The 21297-nt window shown below is 33.5% G+C and overlaps 2 protein-coding genes across 4 annotated transcripts; one reads left to right on the forward strand and one right to left on the reverse strand.

Moving 5' to 3' along the window:
* Nucleotides 1-993: 993 nt before the first annotated feature.
* On the reverse strand, nucleotides 994-4775 carry LOC125681318 (CST complex subunit TEN1-like). Its single transcript, XM_048921353.2, has 3 exons — nucleotides 4720-4775; nucleotides 4426-4604; nucleotides 994-1562 (listed from the first exon to the last, which is right to left on the reverse strand). The coding sequence occupies exons 2-3, from the start codon at nucleotides 4515-4517 to the stop codon at nucleotides 1280-1282; spliced, it is 375 nt and encodes a 124-aa protein (XP_048777310.2). The 5' UTR covers nucleotides 4518-4604; nucleotides 4720-4775; the 3' UTR covers nucleotides 994-1279.
* On the forward strand, nucleotides 4571-20547 carry LOC125681312 (ubiquitin carboxyl-terminal hydrolase 2-like). Of its 3 annotated transcripts, none has more exons than XM_048921344.2 (14): nucleotides 4571-4837; nucleotides 5600-5817; nucleotides 6900-7512; nucleotides 7730-7789; nucleotides 8042-8168; nucleotides 8823-8934; nucleotides 10408-10521; nucleotides 11511-11575; nucleotides 14903-15015; nucleotides 15275-15352; nucleotides 15482-15560; nucleotides 15794-15892; nucleotides 17201-17327; nucleotides 17816-20547. In XM_048921344.2, exons 2-14 carry the CDS (start codon nucleotides 5660-5662, stop codon nucleotides 17901-17903), a joined length of 1833 nt encoding a protein of 610 aa, XP_048777301.1. In that variant the 5' UTR covers nucleotides 4571-4837; nucleotides 5600-5659; the 3' UTR covers nucleotides 17904-20547. The 3 variants fall into 3 exon arrangements, with proteins under 3 accessions (XP_048777301.1, XP_048777303.1, XP_048777302.1); XM_048921346.2 differs by having other exon boundaries at nucleotides 4731-4803; XM_048921345.2 differs by lacking the exon at nucleotides 4571-4837 and adding an exon at nucleotides 4889-5032.
* Nucleotides 20548-21297: the final 750 nt, after the last annotated feature.

Raw genomic sequence — 21297 nt, forward strand, 5'->3', positions numbered from 1 at the left:
GTGGCTCTCGTTCTTTGGCGCACTCATGCACTATTTGGCGTAATCATGTCATAATTCAGCACTTGTTTTACGTTAACTTTGATAATGTGAATGAATAAATAGAGGTTTTCATATTTTAGCCATACATGGATGAATTTCATTATGTTCTCGAATGCACACATAATTGTCACCATAGAAAATTGTACTTCAGCATAATTTACCAGTAAAATATTAATTGTGAAAATTCCTCAAACACAATCAATACTTACAAACATGCCAAGAACACAATTGACACCGTACTCATTGTCTGTCCGAAAAATATTAGAGATTTAATATGCTCTTCAAAAATGCAAATTATGAACCATTCTCTTTTTCACCGTTATATCCCTCCCCCTCATGTACTATTAATGTGCTTTTGAGAATAAAAGAATTAAATTCACCACTGTAATTCAAAATCAGATGACTTCATACAATATTAAACACACATATATATATATCTGTGTGTGTGTGTGTGTGTAAGTCAAAAAATTTCTTCACAAAATATAAACAGTATGGGATAGTGTTAATTAAGCCAAACACAGTACTTTTACCTTAGATACAACCGAGTGCACAACATGGCATATTCATAAAAATTCTTGCAATAATAATAGTGTCCTATCTTAGCTCATGTCCTAAATTGGTTTTCAATATTGTTTCCATTATCAAAGGCAGTTTATCCTGCACATTTTAAGAGACAATTTATAACCCAAAGCATACCCAATACATATGCATGTTTTTCCAGTCTATTGTGTTAACATCACAAGAAAATAGTACTTTATAATGCAACAAGTATCCCTTGTGGGTAGTCATTTTATAAATAATGCACCTTACACCTTCAAAATCAAAATGCTATTGTCGATCACTCAATACCATATATTATCTCATTTCAACAAAGTAGAAATGAAAGCCAGTTGTCAAGCTATATTGTTCTTGGTGCAAACTGAGCCTTTATTCAGTAAGACAGCAACTTTTACATACAGTACTATCTGAGAACAGATATTTTATTGAAATCATTTATTTTAAGTAACTAATCTTATTGAAAACAATCATATGCACAACTATGTATTGTAAATTGTCCATACTTTGTTTGGTGCAGGTACAGTCTCAGTTCTTCTAAACATTAAGAATAATCCATTGCTCCACATGATGATTCACTTAAATATCCACTGAATGATAAAGTTGCACGTACATGTGTATCATGGCAATCACCAAAATTGGGGATCTGATGTACCAGTATATAAAGTTAATTTGATTGGTTCCATCAAGAATGAAAAGTTTCAGAAAATCTAGACTGCATATATTGCTGCTGAATTTCCAATGCACGGCTGTACAAAAGTAGGTCTAAACCATCCACACATCGCATGATCTTGGCCTTTATAATGGCACCACCATTCTCAAGCTGTTCCACTTCGCCAATGACTTGAAATAGAGAGCCAACTACACTCTCTAAAGGTTCAGTCAGGGTAGTGTCTATGAACACAGAAGAATTGGTCTGTGGGTCAAAAAGGGTAGCTTGTCCAGTTTTACAGTTGTGATGAATCAATCTGCAAAAAAAATTACATTTAATTATCATTCATGTATATAGTGAGGATTAGCTGCAGAACTGTAGCTCTCTGAAAATATATTCTGTTCCGTCACAATATTTTTTCAGAGAGCTACAGTTCTGTTACAAGCTAAGCGAGGATATGAATATTTCATCGAAGTGCCAAGGAAATTAACAACACTTCTTTTAAATTTTTTTGAAAATGATGAAAATTAAATCTATGTTTTTATTTTAAAGTAAATGAATTTACTATATGAATTTATTCCTATGATTTCTCAATCAAATCCAAAACAGTGGGGAAAATTATGTATAGAATTATATATAAAAGGAGGGATAATATATTAATTTCAACTTTTGAACAACATAGAAAATTTAACCTTATTTGTTTCTAGGAATTTTATGTTTTCCCTTATTACAACCAAACTAACCCAAAAAATATATATCAACCTATGCATCAATTTTTAGCCCACCTGAGCTCAGTCTGATTAAAATCAAACCTCTCACTTCGCTCGATATACGGATAGTCGCTGCGTGGGAGGCTATCCGTATATCGAGCGAAGTGAAAGGTTTGATTTTAATCAGACTGACCTCATCGTCGGAAACCCACGGTTGATTACGCTTCGTTCCTCTCTCCATCATGGAGATGAGGAACGAAGCGTAATCAACCGTGGGTTTCCGACGATGGACTGACCTGAGCTGAAAGCTCAAGTGAGATTTTCTGATTGCCTGATCGATGTCCGTCATCTGTAAACTTTTTACATTTTCAACTTCTTCTCCAGAACCACTGGGCCAATTTCAACCAAACTTGGCAAAAAGCATCCTTGGATAAAGGGCTTTCAAGTTTATTCTAATGAAGGGCCATGTCCCTTCAAAGGGGAGGTAATTACAAAATTGCAAAAGTAGGGGAGGGGTCATTTAAAAATCTTCTTCACAAGAGCCACTGGACCAGAAGAGCTGAAATTTACATGACAGCATTCTGACATAGTGTAGATTTAAGTTTATTAAAACCATGACCCCCCAGGGTAGGTTGGGGCCACAAATATACACAGAAAATCTTTAAAAATCTTATTCTCAAGAACCACTGGGCCAGAAATGTTTACATTTACATGAAAGCTTAATTACATAGTTTAGATTCAAGTTTGTTAAAACCATGAACCCCAGGGATAGGTTGGGGCCACAATAGGGAAACAAAGTTTCACATACAAATATATAGAGAAAATCTTTAAAAATCTTCTTTTAGTAAATAACCATTAGACCAGAAAAGTTTACATTTACATGAAAGCTTTCTGACATACTGCGTAGTGCAGATTCAAGTTTGTTAAAATCATGGACCCCAGGGGTAGGGTGGTGCCACAATAGGGGATCAAAGTTTTACACACAAATATATAAGGAAAACCATTAAAAATCTTCTTCTTCTGAAGAATTACGGGGCCAGAAAAGTTTACTTTTACATGAAAGCTTCCTGACATAGTGTAGATTCAAATATAATAAAATCATGCCCCCCCCCCCCCCCCTCCTTCCCCAGAGCCACAATACACGATCAAAGTGAAAGTTTTACATACAAATACTTATAGAGAAAATCTTTTAAAATCTTCTTCTCAAGAACCCTTATGCCAGAGAAGTTTACATTTACATGAAAGCTTCCTTACATAGTGCAGATTCAAGTTTGTAAAAATCATGGCCCCCAGGGTACGTTTCCACGATAGGGTTCGAAGTTATAAATGCGAATATATAGGGAAAAAATCTTTAAATATGGTCCAAGGTGACTCAGGTGAGCAATGTGACCTATGGGCCTCTTATTTTGTTTGTATCAAGTGTCCTTGATTTTTAAAATAATCTTGTTGTAACACTCTTTCTTTTGGGATCCCCCTTTCTAAGACTTACACTGTAACATTATCAGTCCCACCTAATAGTTTCATATTGCAAATACAGAAATAACAGTCCATTCAGTAACATGGTATCTTTCTCATTTCTTGTCCCAAATTCCTTCCACCAACCTCTGATTTTTGTTGATATGCAAAGTACCCTGTCTCTCCCTTCAAAATGAATACAAACCTACACATTTACATGTCAGATCTAGCAGATTGAAGGGTTGTTAGGGGGTTCCAAAAGTACGGAGTTTTCTCTTAAATCTTTAAGAGGATCCAGTTAAAATACCGTTCATACCCTCTTGTATGACATAATCAGACAAGGTTTTGGGGTCCCATCCATTTCTCACCATCCCAGGGGACAGATCACAAGTTTGAAACCCCTCTTCATAGAATTTGCATCCATTTGCAGTAACAGAGAAGATGTGGGCTTATGATGAAATTCTTGGGTCTTGCCCATTATCCTCCCACTCCTTGGGCCCCATTAACTCTGAAACTTATACACAACTACAAGTCATACTGAGAGAAACTGAGTCTATAATGCTATATTAAATGGTAACAGCGGAGAGACATGAACAAGATGACAGCACCATTGTTAAATTTGTCTACATTTTCATGCAATACTGAGGTGCTATACCAAATTATCTGGCCACCAGTGATCTAACCCGGCTGACCGCTACATTCCTCCCTCCTTAAATGCCTTCACTTTTGAACTTGAAGACATTAACCCAGGATCTTTATCCCTTTGCAGGCATTTTCACCTGTCCGGCTACATTTGGTGCCATTGACCACCCCTGGACTTGCAGGTGAAATCCTGCCAGGGGCACCAGAATCTGGGTTGTGTCTTCGAGGACGAAAATAATTTAAGGAGGGTGTAATGTATCGGTTAGTCGGGTTCGATCGCCGGTGATAAGTTAATTAGCTCAGTTGGACTTGGAAGAGCATTCAGGACTAGAGATATATCTAACTTCAATATGAAACAAGCGCCTGTGGTACCTTCCAGTTACTCGGACATTTCCTTTACATGTCATATTATCAGATGCAACCGATGAAATGCTAAGAACTTCCCCATGTTCTGGTAGGTCCATGTTTTATCCTCTTCAGATGATGTTTTATATTTTCCGCCAAAATCTTACTTTTAAATGAGGAGTGGAAATATCCGTACAGTAAGCTATCTAAAATTAGTACTTTTTACTCACATAAGAATGTATAACATACAATACTTTTTAAAATCAAATATTTTCTGAATTTTTATCAATTTGTTTACATTGATGAGCAAAACGTATTTACGGAAGTATTTCCGGTTTTGTATTCTACCGTCTCCTACCAAATAACGTCGGTGTTGTGATTCGCTGAGAGAGACTAAAAAATAAGGTGACTGAAATGTAGATCATTTTACTCATATGTGGTAAGTATTATATGGATGTTTTGGTATTTGTTATGAGGTTATCGGCGCTAACACTTTTTAAGCCATGGGAAGAACGCATAATGCCAAAAACAGCCACAGTTCCCATAACAACGGCTGAAAATAGTGCTTCAGCGTAATCAAGATGGTGGATGATTATTTGGCATTTTGCTGATTTAGGGAGCTATCCGATTACAGGTCGTTACTGGTGTTGAGTTTTCTGAGTTTTAAGCAGATTTGAATCATTGCATAGATATGTACATGGAATTGTATGTATTAGGCCTATGATGTACAAACAAAACCACTAGGGCCCAGACCTAGATCATCAAAGTTATTCGTTTTATCAGTTTTGCTGACTGCGAAGTGATAAATGATATTTTTAGATTATTACTTAATATACCATATTACTCAATCAGAAACTGCTCAATATTAGGCCACAAGATTAACGATAATAATGTGTGAGAATTATTTGGCAATTTTCCCAGTTAGTTGGGTGTTAGCTGTGCATGCATACAGCCATTGGCAAAGACTTTTTAAAAACAAATGACTGACATGCAGGATAGTGACTTTCTATTTGTGGGCAATTATACACCCATAGAGAATGTTATGTTTTTTTACCTTGAATATATATATTTTTTCTTCATATTTGTCGTGTTTTATAAGCTTTTCATAACTTTTTTTTGTTAAATATATGTTTGAAATTGAAATATACAGACAGTGCATATATTATTATATAATATCTATATATGCCAATTTTAATTTCAGCTAAACAGATGAAAGGAATGTACACCTCAGGTTCCTGATAAGGGAAAATAAGTTGTATCCATGACGACTTACTACAGTGGCTACAATATGCCAGGTGTTCCTAGATCAACAGGATACTCAGGAAGCTATAGTTCTGGTAGTACAAGAACTTTACCAAGACAGCGCACATCTAGTTTAAATCGAGAAAACAGCGCAACAAGGAATTTCACTCAGAGCAGGTATTATGCTAAAATTTTGTACAGATGACTGTCAATGACTCAAAACTTTTTGATCTTGCTAAGTCAGGTTGTGATCCTGATTTTTTTTTCTGCATATTAAACTAAGTAAATTTCCTTAAAATTTCTCTCAAATTCCAGATCTTTTGAAACCCTCATTTTCTCAAAGTACAATCATATAAGTCCCATAATCCTTTAAGTTTCACTCTTGATGACTGGAGGTGCTATTTCTTTTTATTAGCAGTCAAATGAGTATTTCCAAACTAGAGACATGTGACCTTTAACAAATTTTTTAACTTTTAACAAATTCATGGTTGGATTGTGTACAGAATCAAGTATCTCCGAAATATAAAAATATATTATTTAGGTTTCGTACTACAAATCATCGTTTACCAGTAAATATTGGGAGATGGCATGTGATACCACTTTGTGAAAGACTTTGCACACTGTGCTCAAATTGCTGGTGAATTTCTTGATATTCTAGAATGTAAAGCATGAATTGATATAAGAAAAGATTATCTGGGCAATTATTACTCCCAAGACTTAATGTTATTAAATTTATAGAACTAATGTCAACTCAAAAAGAAAAAAAAATGTATGTTTATTTTGAAAATTTATGATGCTGTCTGTCCTACTTGATTCGCAGATTTATTTTTACTTTTTGTCATGTCTATTTTTATATTTTGTACCTCTGACTAGTTTTATTCATTAATGTACAATAAGTTACTATTGTACCTCATGTACCAATAATGGTGTGAGAGAATAAACACAACTTGAGCTTATGATTTATCACCTTGGAAATTTTAATAGCTTGCGTAATGAATGTATGTAACTTACATGTAGATGTGAATTGGATGTTTGCGCAAGTAACACCTTGTTCACTTCAATTTATTTAGGGTCTATGACAATGAAACAATCAACAACTAAAATTACTATTTGATGATAACTTTTTTTCCATTTGCTTTGGTTTCATGAAATAGAGAAAAATAAAACGTATTATGTGTTGTTTATCTACCCTAACAATTCATTACTTTCAAGTAGAATGTATAAGATATTTTAAGACATATTTTCATTTTTAATCATAGCAAACCTCCCAGGCCACTCCCAAATGGTCCAGGCCCCCTAGACAGTAATGGCAGAAAAATAGATGGTACTGGATTGTACAAAATAAAAACTACCTCATCATCTAGCCTCCGTTCTCCAGGACCTATCAAGGCTACAAATACATATAATAGTACATACTCAACTTCATATGGCACAGCATATGGTACGGGGTCATTGTCTAGACCTGATAGTGGACTCAAGCAAAGGCGGTCCACAAGCATATCAAATATCAATGACCGATTATCAGATCTGAAAGTGACAGACACTGAATCACGAAGATCAAGGAACAGGGATGAGTCCAATGGGTTCTCATCATACAGGTCCTCGCATGATGATTATACCCCGAGGAGTTCAAAATCAAAACTGGACAATGATAAAAATGATGACATATTCAGCACATCAAGAACAAGTTCTAGAAACAGTAAATTTTTGAAGGATAACAATTCTTTTGATTTGAATGATGATAGCTACACTCCAACAATTAGTAGAAAAAGAGATGGAAGTTTGCCTCCAATGTCCAGGAAAGACTCCAGTTCTCTGGACTCGAAGTCATCATTCACTCGCCAGAACTCTGTGTCCCCTACAAGTGTCAATGTAGGTTTATATTTTGTTTTTATTGTAATGCTTAGTCTTTTTGATTTTAGAAACTTAAAGGAAATTTCAGTGGAAATGTTCACTCAATTTCTTTATGTATATTTCAAGTAACATGGGTTTTAATTTATATCTACTTGATACAATGTATAGAAGTTATTTTACTAAAAAAAAAATGATTTATGAAGACATTTGTTCATACTAAGTAATATCTTAATAGGGTTCCATATCTCAGCACTTGAATGGTGGAAAAGTTGGTCTTAGAAATTTGGGAAACACTGTAAGTTGACTAAAGTAGTAAAAGTCATCCAACATAATGAATTTCTTTCATTTCATAGTATACTCTGCATAATGTAAATATGTTGAAATAAATTTCTCTGACCAAATGCATATGAATTAAAGCATAATGTACTTGATGTTATTTTGAACATTCAAATTACAATGTCATAAAATCTTTCTATTTATCAGCTGTTGCATTTATTTAAACTTTATAAGACAGATAGTATACATATTTATTTTTATATTTTGTCAGTGTTTCATGAATAGTGTACTGCAGTGCCTTAGCAACACCAAGCCTTTGTTAGAGTATTTTGTAAAGGAAGACTTCATATTGGACAAAAACACAAGCATTAGTTCCATGAAGGGTCAATTGGTTACAGGTAACTAACATTTTACATAATATTATATATTTAAAAAATTCTTTGAAACATTTTCTCTTCAAGAACCTCAAGGAAACAATTTGTCATATTAGTATGCAAAGCAGCAAGAGTATTATATTGTGTAGATTCAAGTTCTTCAATACTGGGAGGCCCAATCCCAGTGGCTGCATTAAACCTAAAACATTAGAGATAGGTGATGACTGGCCCTTCACTTGGCATTAGACTTGGAAGTCACAGGCTTTTGAGATCAGACCTTTAAAACTGAAGTCTTGTGTTATGGTAGGTGTTGACACAATAAGGAAACTGCACTGCTACAATCTTGAGTGCTCTACATAGATCAAAATTTGTGAGACTTAATTAAAGTTTACCAAACAGTTGGTGACATCCCTGTACAAGTAAATTCTTGAAGGGTTTGTAGAACAACAAACAAAACCCTGATCTGTGTGGCAAAGGTGGGTCCATAACTCCATATTTGGAATTTTCATGTTTTTACATGGGAAAATGCAAAATTTCACGTGAGTGATGTGAGCCATGGACTTTTTGACTAAAAATGGTGAAGGATATTTAAACTTTTACAAAGATTTTATCTTCTTGATGCTGTTTAATCAACAGTTGGATGAATTTGAGTTTATTACGCTCTGTATTATGTTACAGCATATGCCAACTTAATGAAATCAATGTGGGCAGAGAGAAGTGATTCCCATGTGTCGCCCAATGCCTTCAAGACTCAAATTCAGAGATTTGCACCAAGATTCATGGGATATGCGTATGTAAAAATTAATGTGTTTGTAAGCTCACTTGAGTTGAGGATAATTTCAGCTTTTGTTGTCTGTCTCTATTTACACATGGTTTACATTTTGAGCATCATGCTTTGATAAAAGGGATTTCCATTTATTCCAATCAAAAGTCCTTTCAGGGGGAGATAATATAGAAAGGCAGGAAAAAGAAAGAAGGAAGTAGGAGACATTAAAAATATCAAAAGTGTAGACCATGCAACCAATAGGTTTTTTTTTTCTTCATAAAAAGAAGTTGGATCCTCTCACATACTCACTATACTCACATACTCACTATATAAAACAGACATGTTTATTAATCAAGTGTGAGTGGATATCCAATTTTCATGAGATTGTTCCACTAAAATTTTATTTTTCAGAGAATTTTGCTCACTTTTTTCGGTTTGATATTTTTTTCCCCCCTATTTCTTTAATAGAGCTTTCCTTTTGGTATTCTTTTCTAAAATTTGAAGGGGGGGGGGGGTTGCAAATGTCATTCATCATAGTTTCGAATTACTTTTAATGGAGACAAAATACCGTATAAGTAGAATTTTTACCGAGACACAAATTTAGCAATTTCTCCATAAAAGTGAGTCTACATATTAAGCGAAAGCTAATTTTAGCGACTTTATATTTCCAGGAAAGATATAAATTACCTCCGATATGGAATGAATTGTTAGCGATATTCAGTTATAGCAGTCTCATCACTCTCGCTAATAATGCCAAAATTAAATCTTCACTAAAAATTCTGCTTATACGATATTATCCTCCACTTGAAGTAAGCTGTTGATGTTTTTTCATCTGTTGTTTACTCCGTCTTCATCACATTTGTAGGTATTTTCAAAACTGGTCATCTACTATATAATCAAAGATCTTGCTTCTTAAAACCACATTTTTTTTTTTAATGTATTTTATGTTTAGATTGATCAGCAGTGAAATGTTTGTGCACAGCTTTAAAAACATACTGATTGTGAAGTGGGCTCTGAGTAGATTTCATACCATTGTCGTTCTGAAATTTGATATTTTGGATTTTCAATGTCTGGAAAAAAAAATCCTTTTTGTGACTAGAATACATGTATAATTCCTAGAAAACTCACAAAGTTGAGTATAGATGTTGCAGAATCCAATAAAATGTTAGAATGTAGCAATAAATAGTAGATAATGTCAGATATCATCAAAGTGACACGGAAAAATAGATATATACTACCGGGTAGTATTTCTCTTTCTCTCTTAGGAAGGCATCATTTATGATATTGGAGTTTGAAGTGTAATATGATTATGACTATTGACTTTTATATTAAATCTAAATCCTATCAGAGAAACATTTTTTATCAATTGTGTATTTTAATGTCAAGCTGACATCCTTATGCATTGTATAATCCTTTGTAACTTTGATGAATTATCTTCTGGATGTTGGTTAATTAAATCTACGATTTTATCGGAAGTTTTCTTATCCTTTTTCACAGTCAACAGGATGCCCAAGAGTTCTTGCGGTATCTTCTGGAGGGTCTTCATGAGGATGTTAACAAGGTCACCAGTAAGCCCAAGCCAGTCACCATTCAAGATGATGATTTCAGCAAGTAAGTGTTTCATGCATAACAATATCACAGAGTATTTGGTTCTGACTAGAGGGTGAATCCAAAATAGTCATATATTATTGATATAGTATGTATTACGTAAAGTCTTTCATCAGTATGGGCACTTCTGGAGCATTGTTTTAACATGTTTAAGAACACATTTTGTTTTATACTGTTGCTGAATATTAGAATTTAGGTTAGATATGCAGAACAGGAAGATTATATATTATAGTCCTTGGGGCTAGTGATGCTTTTAACTGATACTTGGGCGATCGATAAGGCCTGTGAATTTCTTGTAAGTAGTTATAAAAGTCTTCTTTTGAAGACCGGCAAGGCCATGATTAGTCATATTAACAAGCAAGCATCATTTCTTCAGGTCATGGCTCTGGAGGGGATGTGGGAGCCTCAATGGGGGATCAAATTTTCACATTGAAATGCAGATAATTTGCATTAATTTTCTAATATCAAGAACCCCTAGTCATGATTAGAATACTGGTAATCATATTGATATGCAAGCATTCCAATTTATGTAGGGTTGGGCGTAAATAGGGATTCAGAGTTTTACAGGAAAATATATGAAATATGAAAAAAATCTATCCAAATGAAGTTTTTTGAATTTCAAGTTACTTCATTTTCATAGACCTTTAGATTAAGGCAGGGACTCAAATCAAGGATCATATTTTACATGATACATGACTACAGAGCCCAAAAAAAATCTTACCCCGGTAATTTCCAGAACAGCAAAATCATATATGAAGGCATCCCATGTTGTGTGAATTCAAGTATGGTTTAGTCATAGGTTTGGTTCATAGTACGAGATCAAAATTTGTCATGGGATTAAAGAGGGTAACAATGTTATGAAAAACAGCTAGGGGGATGCAGGTAAGCATTGTGACCCATAGGCCTCTTAGTGTAACCTTTATTTTTTGTAATTTTAAATGGTCATGTTGTATAGCTTACAAATATTTATTCTCTGTACTCATTTTTTCCAGTGACCAGGACAAGGCCAAAGAATACTGGAGAGTTTATCTAACTTATGATAACAGTCACATTGTTGGTAAATAGCATCACTATTTTATTCAGGGTCTCTCTATATTGTGATAAGAGTCAGGGGCCCGTTTTACAAAAAGTCGTAAATCTTAAGTCCTAAGTCATAAATTTGAAGAACTTACGACAGATCGTAGGACCGTTTTACAAAACGTATCGTAATCGTATATCGTAAATTCTTTTGTCGCAAGTCGTATATGGAACTCTTCAGTGCATGAAGTTGTAGAATTGAACATAGATACCGCGCGAAACCCGACGCTTTGACGCGCAGACACTGGGGAGGAAAAAAAATTGGAGCAAATTAACTTTGAATTATATATTTGCATTGCTAAATAAGCGAAGTAAATTTATTCAATTCAATCTATTGATTTACCAAACATGTTGGCATACAATCTTAATTGATACATTAATTAATAAACTACTAATTCATACTAACAGTGAAACGACTACCTAAATTGGGATGGGATAGACAGGGAATCCACACATTTTGAAGAAAATATCGCCAAAATAAATCAAAGGGGGGGGGGGTAGTTAGGCACCTGACTGTAGCCAAAACCTGTTGATTGAATGTTAACCATTTGACGCTGAATACATGTACATATAAACAATTCTTAATTACTGCATAGTATGTTATAAGCAAGCATTTTGTTTTTACATACATTGTATACACAAATGCACATGCATTTATATTCGAGTTACAAGACTAAGGTGGGGGTGGGGTGGGTGGGTGGGGGGGTGTCAGATTGCTAATTATAAGTTAGTTGTGCTAATGCATGCATATTATATGAATGATATGATTTATTATTTGATCTCAAATTATATATATTCCTAATTATCTTAATATTAATTACATATTTCCAATATCAAGGAAATTAACTTAATTTTTTAAAAGTTAGATTTTAAATAAGAGTTATTCTTGTGTATTATAATATACATGATATACTAGGCGATATAAAATCATAATTTTACAGGTATGTGGCTGTATCAAGTGGTCTAATATAGGACGGAAAGGTGAATCTTTGCAGTTCGTTAATGGCTATATAACAAGCAATATGATGGATGATGATACTTGTTAGGGGGGGGGGGGGGGGGGGGGGGCATTCAATCACACTATTAAAAAAAAATTCAATCCCGTCTATTTTTCATAAATACTAATAACTGGTATAATGGGGGATGTAGCTATTAATTAATTAATTCACTCACAATTTCTTTTTGCATTTGAAATACATTACACACATACTAATAGGCCTAACTGATAATTTAATGGATGGGGGCGGACGTGGAAAAGGGTTAGGGATTAATTCACTCACAATTTTTTCCCAATTTAGTGTCTTTCTCATACATACTAATAATTGGTATAAATCTACCATGGTATTGGATAACACCGTGCTTATAAATGATGTACTAGTAAGTGCATACATGTATAATATAGGCGTACATAGCTAGGCCTACGTGTGGTGTGTCGAAATAAGATCTGATATGACATGCATATTCTTTTTAAAAATGCTTGAAATATTCAACATCATCATGATCATTGGAAAAAGTATGGTCTATGCGGGAATATACAAACATTGTAAACAACATTGCAATGGGTCCCATGGTACACACTTGCTACATTTGTTTGATCCGCGCACTGACGGAAATATATGAGTACGTAACCATATTTTGTGTGACGCAGTCATCAGAGGAAGTGACGCATTGTAGTAAACAAAGGAGGCAGGACAAGCCTTTATGTGTGCAGACAATAATGAATCATGGTATGTACTTGAATAACAGCTGGTACAGCCTTGCTTAGGTTTGTAGGATGATCTACGTCTCCCCGCACTAAATCTGTTAAATCGCCTGGGCAAACGATACCTCTCGACTACCTCAACATCACTGAGGTAGTCCAACGGATTATTTCTATCGCGAAACACCCGCAACGCACGTTTTTATGAGTCTCATTCATAACATTAAACATTAGAAATGCAGCCATGTTGAATTATTTTAATAACCATAGTAACAAAGATTTTATGGAGCACTTACGACAAAACTTGGGACATAGGGTCGCCCCCGGGCGGTCGTAGACTTAAGGCCGAATTTCATCGTAACTCGTAAATCCTAAATCTTTGTAAAAGGGTCTCACATCGTAAGTTATGTCTTACGACTAATTTTAAGACTTACGACCTTTTGTAAAACGGGCCCCAGGTTGTTGGTAAATAGCATCTCCATTTGAGGGTCTCTCTGAAGTTAAGACAACAGTCATTTGAATGGTAAATAACATTTTAATTTTAAAGAGAGTTATAACAACAGTCATGTTGGTAAATAATCTCTATTCTGATAAGGAACAAACTGGAGCTGATCAAGTCATCCATGTGAAATTTTTAGCTGAGTTGCAACGAAGTTGAACTCGGCTATTGGTTTGGTGATGCGGGCGGGCGGTTGGGCGTCAACAATTGGTTTCCGGATGATAACTCGAAAAGTTTACAATCTAATCAAATGAAACTTTGATATATTGTTGGGTACCAGGTAAGGAAGACCCCTATTGATTTTGGAGAAAAAAGGTCAAAGGTCAAGGTCACAGTGACCAAAAATAGAATGAAAATTTCAGAAAAATTTGGTTTCCGGATGATAACTCCGATAGTTTAAATCCAAATCAAATGAAACTTTGATACATTGTTGGGTACCAGGTAAGGAAAACCCCTATTGATTTTGGAGAAAATAGGTCAAAGGTCAAGGTCACATTGACCGAATTTAGAATGTTTAGAATGAAAATTTTAGAAATATTTGGTTTCCAGATGATAACTCAGAAAGTTTAAATCCGAATCAAATAATACTTACAGATATTGTTATGTACCAGGTAAGGAAGACCCCTATTGATTTTGGAGAAAATAGATCAAAGGTCAAGGTCACAGTGACCGAATATAGAATGAAATTTCAGAAATATTTGGTTTCTGGATGATAACTCAGAAAGTTTTAATCCGAATCAAATGATACTTGGATATATTGTAGGATACCAGCAAAGCAAGGCCCCTATTGATTTTGGAGAACAAAGGTCAAAGTCACAGTGACCGAATATAGATTGAAAACTTCAGACATATATGGTTTCTGAACAGTAACTCGAAAAGTTTAAAACTGAAATTAGTTCTTCACAATTATAAATATGCCACATCATTCCTGACTTTACAATGTATATCCCATGCAACTCGGCTCATGCACCCCTGGGTGCATATACTGATTTTTTATGATTGTCTTCTTACATACTGAACAAGTATATGTTTTCTATCTGGGTGTCTTTTGTGAAAAGTACATATTTTACCATGTGTAACACAAATATTTGCATTCTATTTATTTTCAGAAATTTTTGTTGGCCAGTTGAAAAGTGAATTAAAGTTTGATTGCGATCACCGTTCAGTGACCTTTGACCCATTCTGGGATTTGTCTGTTCCAATACCCAAAGTTAGTCTATCTGTAAGTATTATCCTAACTTAATTTTCAAAGGTAGACGGGAATATGAAATAAAGTACATCTAGATATTTTTTTCCTTTGATATTGGAATTATCATGCAGTAGCGAAGTGTTTTAAATCTGATTCTTGCATGCCAGACATTTGAATGATGAAATGCATTATCATTTTCTACCAGTCTGGAAGAATTATTGGTAGATTGACCATTTTCAAAAATTCTGTGAAGAGTTATATTTACAACAATGATTGATTTATATATCTATAGATGCGCAGTGATGTTAATATCATCCAGTGCATAACAGCATTCATGAAAGCAGAAGTTTTGGATGGAGAGGAAAGACCAGTAAGCATTATCTTTCATCCATACATGTATGCATATGTATACTGAAAATTTATAAACGTAAACTAATGCAGTATGTCATTAAATGTGTACTCTGTCTCTCATGCACTGTATGTGTATATTTTCTTTCAGACTTGCTCCGTGTGCAAGAAGAGAATGCGGTGCACTAAAAGTTTTTCCATACAACGATTTCCTACCATTCTGGTATTACGTATCCTTAAATGAGGTGTTGAAACAATGTGTTGTCTTTTTTGTGTGTGTAAAAGAACATCAGGCTTGTCACAAATGATAAGATCAAGAAAAAACCCAGATAATTTTGAGCACAAGCAATATGAATTGAAATTAATCATAATTATATGCTCTGTATTGGGCAGAGGACTATAATGGCCATGTCAGCAAGTACTGTACGATATTGGTGGGGTTCATTCCTTAATAGCATAACAGATTTAAAAAGATTTAGTCAAGGCAGATACAGCCAGAAAGTGTCAACGTGCATTGACTTTCCACTAGTCCTAGATATGTCGGAATACTCAGCAGAAAAAGGTGGGCACCAGTTTAAAATGTAAAAGTGTTGTTTGAATAGAATAATCTAATGAAATGTTATACAGATTTGTCGTTAGCTCAGAAAGAGGACGACTTAAACTATATTTGAGAATGCAGTGCAAGGAATACAAGAGTTGTGTGGATCACTTGTTCTTTAATAATATGGAGGTGATACAGTATGAACAGATATGCCCAATGTCGGTTGAGGTTGGCAGTAGAAATGTTTTTTGGTTGTTGTTTTTATAACCTATGCATCACACTAATACTGTGTCATGTACATTTCCTATAGGTCATAGTTAATGCCTCTTATGAATGTCCAACTAGTTGCCCAGACAATTTTTACATGGCCATCATACACGGGTTGTATTTTATGGCGCATATGGTCAGATAAAAACTACTTATAAGACTAGGATCATCAATTACAATGCATATGTTCCCAATGATTAAAGGAAGAAGTCATTCTTTTTCAAGGTCACACATATATAAATAATTTTTAGGCACAAAAACAAGATAGAAACAGTACTGATAAGGCTAGGATATCAAATTTCACACAACATGGACAGGTTGTACGTATTGTGGTATGGTGCAGTGTTTCTGTGTTTCTTCATCCATCAGCACCTTGTGGAGCATACATGTGTGTGAAACATTACTTGTTTTGCATTTAAGTTGTACTTTTTTTAAGTGAAATCTTTTTCAATTTGATATTCAATGAAACCATCTTAAAATTAGTGCTTTATGAATACTGTTCTGTTGTAAAGAAAGTATTGAAAGAGCACTGTCAGAGTCATTTTTGGACCAAAGATTGATTTATTTGGGTGTCACTTTTTCTTGAATTACTACTTTATTACTGAATATATTGGATGGGCATATTTTGCAGCATGATCATTGTTCTTGTTAGACAGGCCTTTCATGCTTCAATGTTCATGGGTATCTCACCATCAGAATTAATTTTAATGGAGAATATTTTAAGAGACTGTAGGGCTTACAGGACATTTATACATACTCAAATGATCATCTGAGTCACAGTACCTTGGACTTTTAATGTTATAATTAAATTATTAAGTAATTAATATATATGTATCATGCTTATATTTTGTACACTTTTCCATATTTTGTCTATTTATATTTAATATGAATATCATTTACCATGGTACATGTACTTTCGTTTTGTAGTTTTTTAATTTTATGGATTTGATCTCAAAATGTTTTGATCACCTCTGATATGGTGCATATCATGCTGTGTTATCCCATTTTCTGTGGGTTTTTTAATCGTATTGTATCTGTATTTTTTGAATATGCATTTTACAGGAGGAAAGCGAGTATTATACAACTTGTATGGTGTCAGTAACCACAGTGGCGGCGTGCATTCTGGTCACTATACAGCCAACTGCAAGCATCCCTACAATGGGGAATGGAATGTTTTCAGTGACACAAGGTGTGTTACATAAAACCACATGGGTATAAGATAGTGTTGATTTGATCGAACTTTCTGTACATGTACCTGATGGAAATGTACAACTTGTTTTCTGTCATATTTTCTCATGCTTACAATAGATAAGGCTGTGTGACACACACACACACATATATATACATATATAAAGTAAAAAAATAAAATCCAGTACTCAAACTTTTATCTATAGCGCTTTCGCCCTGCGGACTCGTCAGTAGATCTATTGACGAGCCCGCAGGGCGAAAGCGCTATAGATAAAAGTTTGAGTACTGGATTTTATTTTTTGACTTTATTCTACCCCGATACCAAGAAAAAAGAATTTATTGAATATATATATATATATATATATATATATATATATATATATATATATTGATTACTTTACAAGTTGTAGTTACCAAGAATGTGAAACTTTATGTACTGGTAATTTTATTCAGATTACAATTTTCTTAATGTGTGATGTTCCATTGCAGGGTCAGCCCAACAAGTGCTAGTCGAGCAGTTTCATCAGAAGCCTACCTCCTGTTTTATGAACGAGTCACTGACCCGTCTCGTCTATGATCCAGGTCACTAGAAAGCTTAAAATAACATTGAGTAGGAATCAGCATTAGAACTGGTGTGGATTTTATTACAAATCATGGCATGATCATCAGCATCCCCCTTTTTTTTATATAGCAGTCTCCAAATTTCCTATCAGCTTTTGCTCCCTTTATACTATGATTTTCTCCTGATCATATTTTTAAAATCCCTGTATTTGACTTTTTAAGATCATTTCACCTTTAGCAGTTTAAATCATGTATTTCAGCAGGTACATGGATATAAAATTTTCATATACAGTGTCTTTGATATTGTCTATTGTTTTCCTCATAAACAAGGTATTCTATATGCAAAGATATATTGTTCAATTAAAGCATTGTATGCATTCTCATAGAATTGTAAATAATGAGACTTATTGTGATTGTTATGAAATGTGTTTATTACTGTTACGGGGTATGAAAATCAAAGAATATGTATAAACATTTGACAGGGCTTGGAATTTGAGTATTACATTAGATTTGTAAATAGTGTACAAATCACAGGCTAAACTTTAAAAAAAGAGGAAATGTACATGAAAATGTACATTATATACATGTATTTATTATTGTTGAAATTTTTACAGCTTGAAAAAGCTCTGCTTTATTATTGCATTTGTATTTAAAATCTTATTTGTACATTGCAGATTTAATTTATTGCTGATTGTTTACCCTACATGTAAATGTATGAGATAATTTCTTGGATCATTGATATTACTTGTTGATAGGACACACAAAGCACAAATTAATTATAATGTTTGGAAGGTTGACTAATAAGCATTCTGTGATATGTTATTTAAGGCACAGTTTGAGCTTTTATCATTTTTTTTTTTTAAGTTGCACAGTGTTAATTATTAAGATGTTATCTGATTATTATTTTCTATGTTGTGATTAAAATATTGAAAGTTAGAATTACATTTTTTTGCATTAATAGAATAGATATAATTATTTAAAAAGATATATATCCCAATGGCTTTTTAATCTATTTATTACTAAAATATTAATACATATATTCAGTGGAGAGGAACAGGATTATAATATTTTGATGTATAAATGATATTTGCTTCCTTCTAAAAACAAAAACATACTTTTACATGTATTTATTCCTGCAGAGCAATTGGAGATGAACAAATGTTGATATGTCATTTGACATATTTACATATAGATATAACTGAATGGTATGATTGTACAGCCTGTTTAATAGTGTATAATGAAGTCGTTTACATCCAAACTATTACAGTGATTTGTTATCAGTGAACAGTTATAAATATGGTATATCATGTACTTGTATTACAGTTTTATCATACAGGTTTTTTAAGTGATTCAAAGTACTTGTTATATAGGCCTATATTATGCATGTTAATAAACATTTATTGTTGAACATTTTGCCCTTCTTGCTAGCTAATTATTGTTTATCAAATAAGTATATTCGAAACATTACAAGCAATTGTGATCTGTGCTTGACCTCATAAATATGATTATCATACAGCTTGATTTTTTTTAAAACTTTTCCTTTGATTTTACATACAGTGTATATGCATGAGTAAACATATTTGGTCATGAAAGTGATCAATGACACAACCGTCCACATGTTTTGTTTTTGTCTGGTTTAGTCATTTTTACCTTTGTGCACAAAAATGTGTAAAAAGTACTGTGTTGCAGAGAATTTTTTGTGTGTTCATTCTTGGTTCATATGTACAATGTACATGTATATATTATTTGCTTTCCCTTTCCCTTTTAAATTTTGTTATATTAAGTTTTTCCAGTCTTTTTGAGTTTATGTCTTTGATGTACATGTAAGCTTTAAAAAGATTGCAGGAGACTGATTTTGGAATTTTAGGAATGTCTTGTTTTGGGTTTTTTTGTTGTTTTTTTTTAAATCTATTTTCTGTTTCTCAATACTGGGTTGGGGTTTTTTCTGGGGGGGGGGGGGGGGGGGGGGGGGGCTGTCTTAATAGGATAGGGAATTCTCTGTTTAAAAGTAAAAGAATGGTTTTATGTAATTTTTAATAGTAAAGTGCATTTGTGATCAGGATATGTCCATTCTTTAACAGTGTATTACAAGTTCTATGGTATTTCTCCATATAGTAAAAGATGTAGTTAAAATGCATATTAATTATGCAGTTTTTGTGTTGTTGAAACTTTAAATAAGAGTTTGCACTCTTTTTATTCCAAGAATGATGTGTATGCTTAATTAATACACACACCTCATACGGACAGGAAAATGACCCTCTTCAATTTACATCTATAAACATCTTTCATTGCAAAATAAGGCACATGTACAATATGTGATAGGATAAAATTGTTGGGTTGGACTCTGGTTTTTTAAGTAATGAGTCATAGAATTTTATTGGATTATGTATCATACTTCAGTGATTCTGATAGCATTGACATACATGTATATGTGTTTTGTGTGCAGATTAATTTAACTTCAGAATTTTTCTGGTTTTAGATTAAAGGGAAAGAAAGTAACATGTTCACTTTTACAGATCATGTGATATGCTTGAGTTAAGTATGTGAATATAGTTTCACTGATCAGGGTATATACTGGTAATCTAAAATGTTACTTTCAGACAAGATTGAATAAATACAATGTATTATTCACTTGCCTTCAATAAATAGTCATTAGAGTATTTTCTCCTTTTCATTTCTTGAATCAAATTGAACATATTTTATTGACTATTAATAGAGCTATAAGAAATGAACTTGAGGTCTTTAAGAGACATAGTACATCTTCTTGATACATAATTATGCAACAAACAGCCATTCAGATAATGAATTTTATTTATTGACATACATATTTGAAAGTACTGCTAATTTGTATAAAATTGCATACAGCTTTATGGGCTGAATATCAAAACTAAAATTTTGGAACTCTTTAGTAAAATGTTATGAAAAGTATGCATCAAATGAGCAACTCTTGTACATATTAGTAATGGCTAAAGATGATTCATTTCTGATACAAAAATATCTGCCTATCATATTTTGAAGTCTAAAAGATTATTTTTCAGAATTTTGTAAGCGAATATTGGAATACCAAAAACAGAGTTCCCAAATTAAAGGTTTGATGTTTGGTAGCGGAAGGCAATTTAAATGGGCATTTCATCTACCGTATGTGGATATTTTGTTAGATTTTCTTGAGTCATCATAACTGACTGCTATGCAATGATATCATAAACAAGAAATGTTTTAGAAACATGGTGCAAAATTGAAAGGGTTCACACGTGTATCATTTAGTTGATAGTAGTGGCAAAATAATTCGAGATTTTGAGCAGACAATATCTTCCTATGTCCAGAGTCAGTGGATTAACCCAGGTGACCTCAAAATTGATAGGAGTCGTCTACTCTTATGAGGGTCAAGCCATTCTGGACACTGTAAAATT

The sequence above is a fragment of the Ostrea edulis genome, chromosome 2 (genome assembly GCF_947568905.1).
Source record: "Ostrea edulis chromosome 2, xbOstEdul1.1, whole genome shotgun sequence".
Taxonomy (NCBI): domain Eukaryota; kingdom Metazoa; phylum Mollusca; class Bivalvia; order Ostreida; family Ostreidae; genus Ostrea; species Ostrea edulis.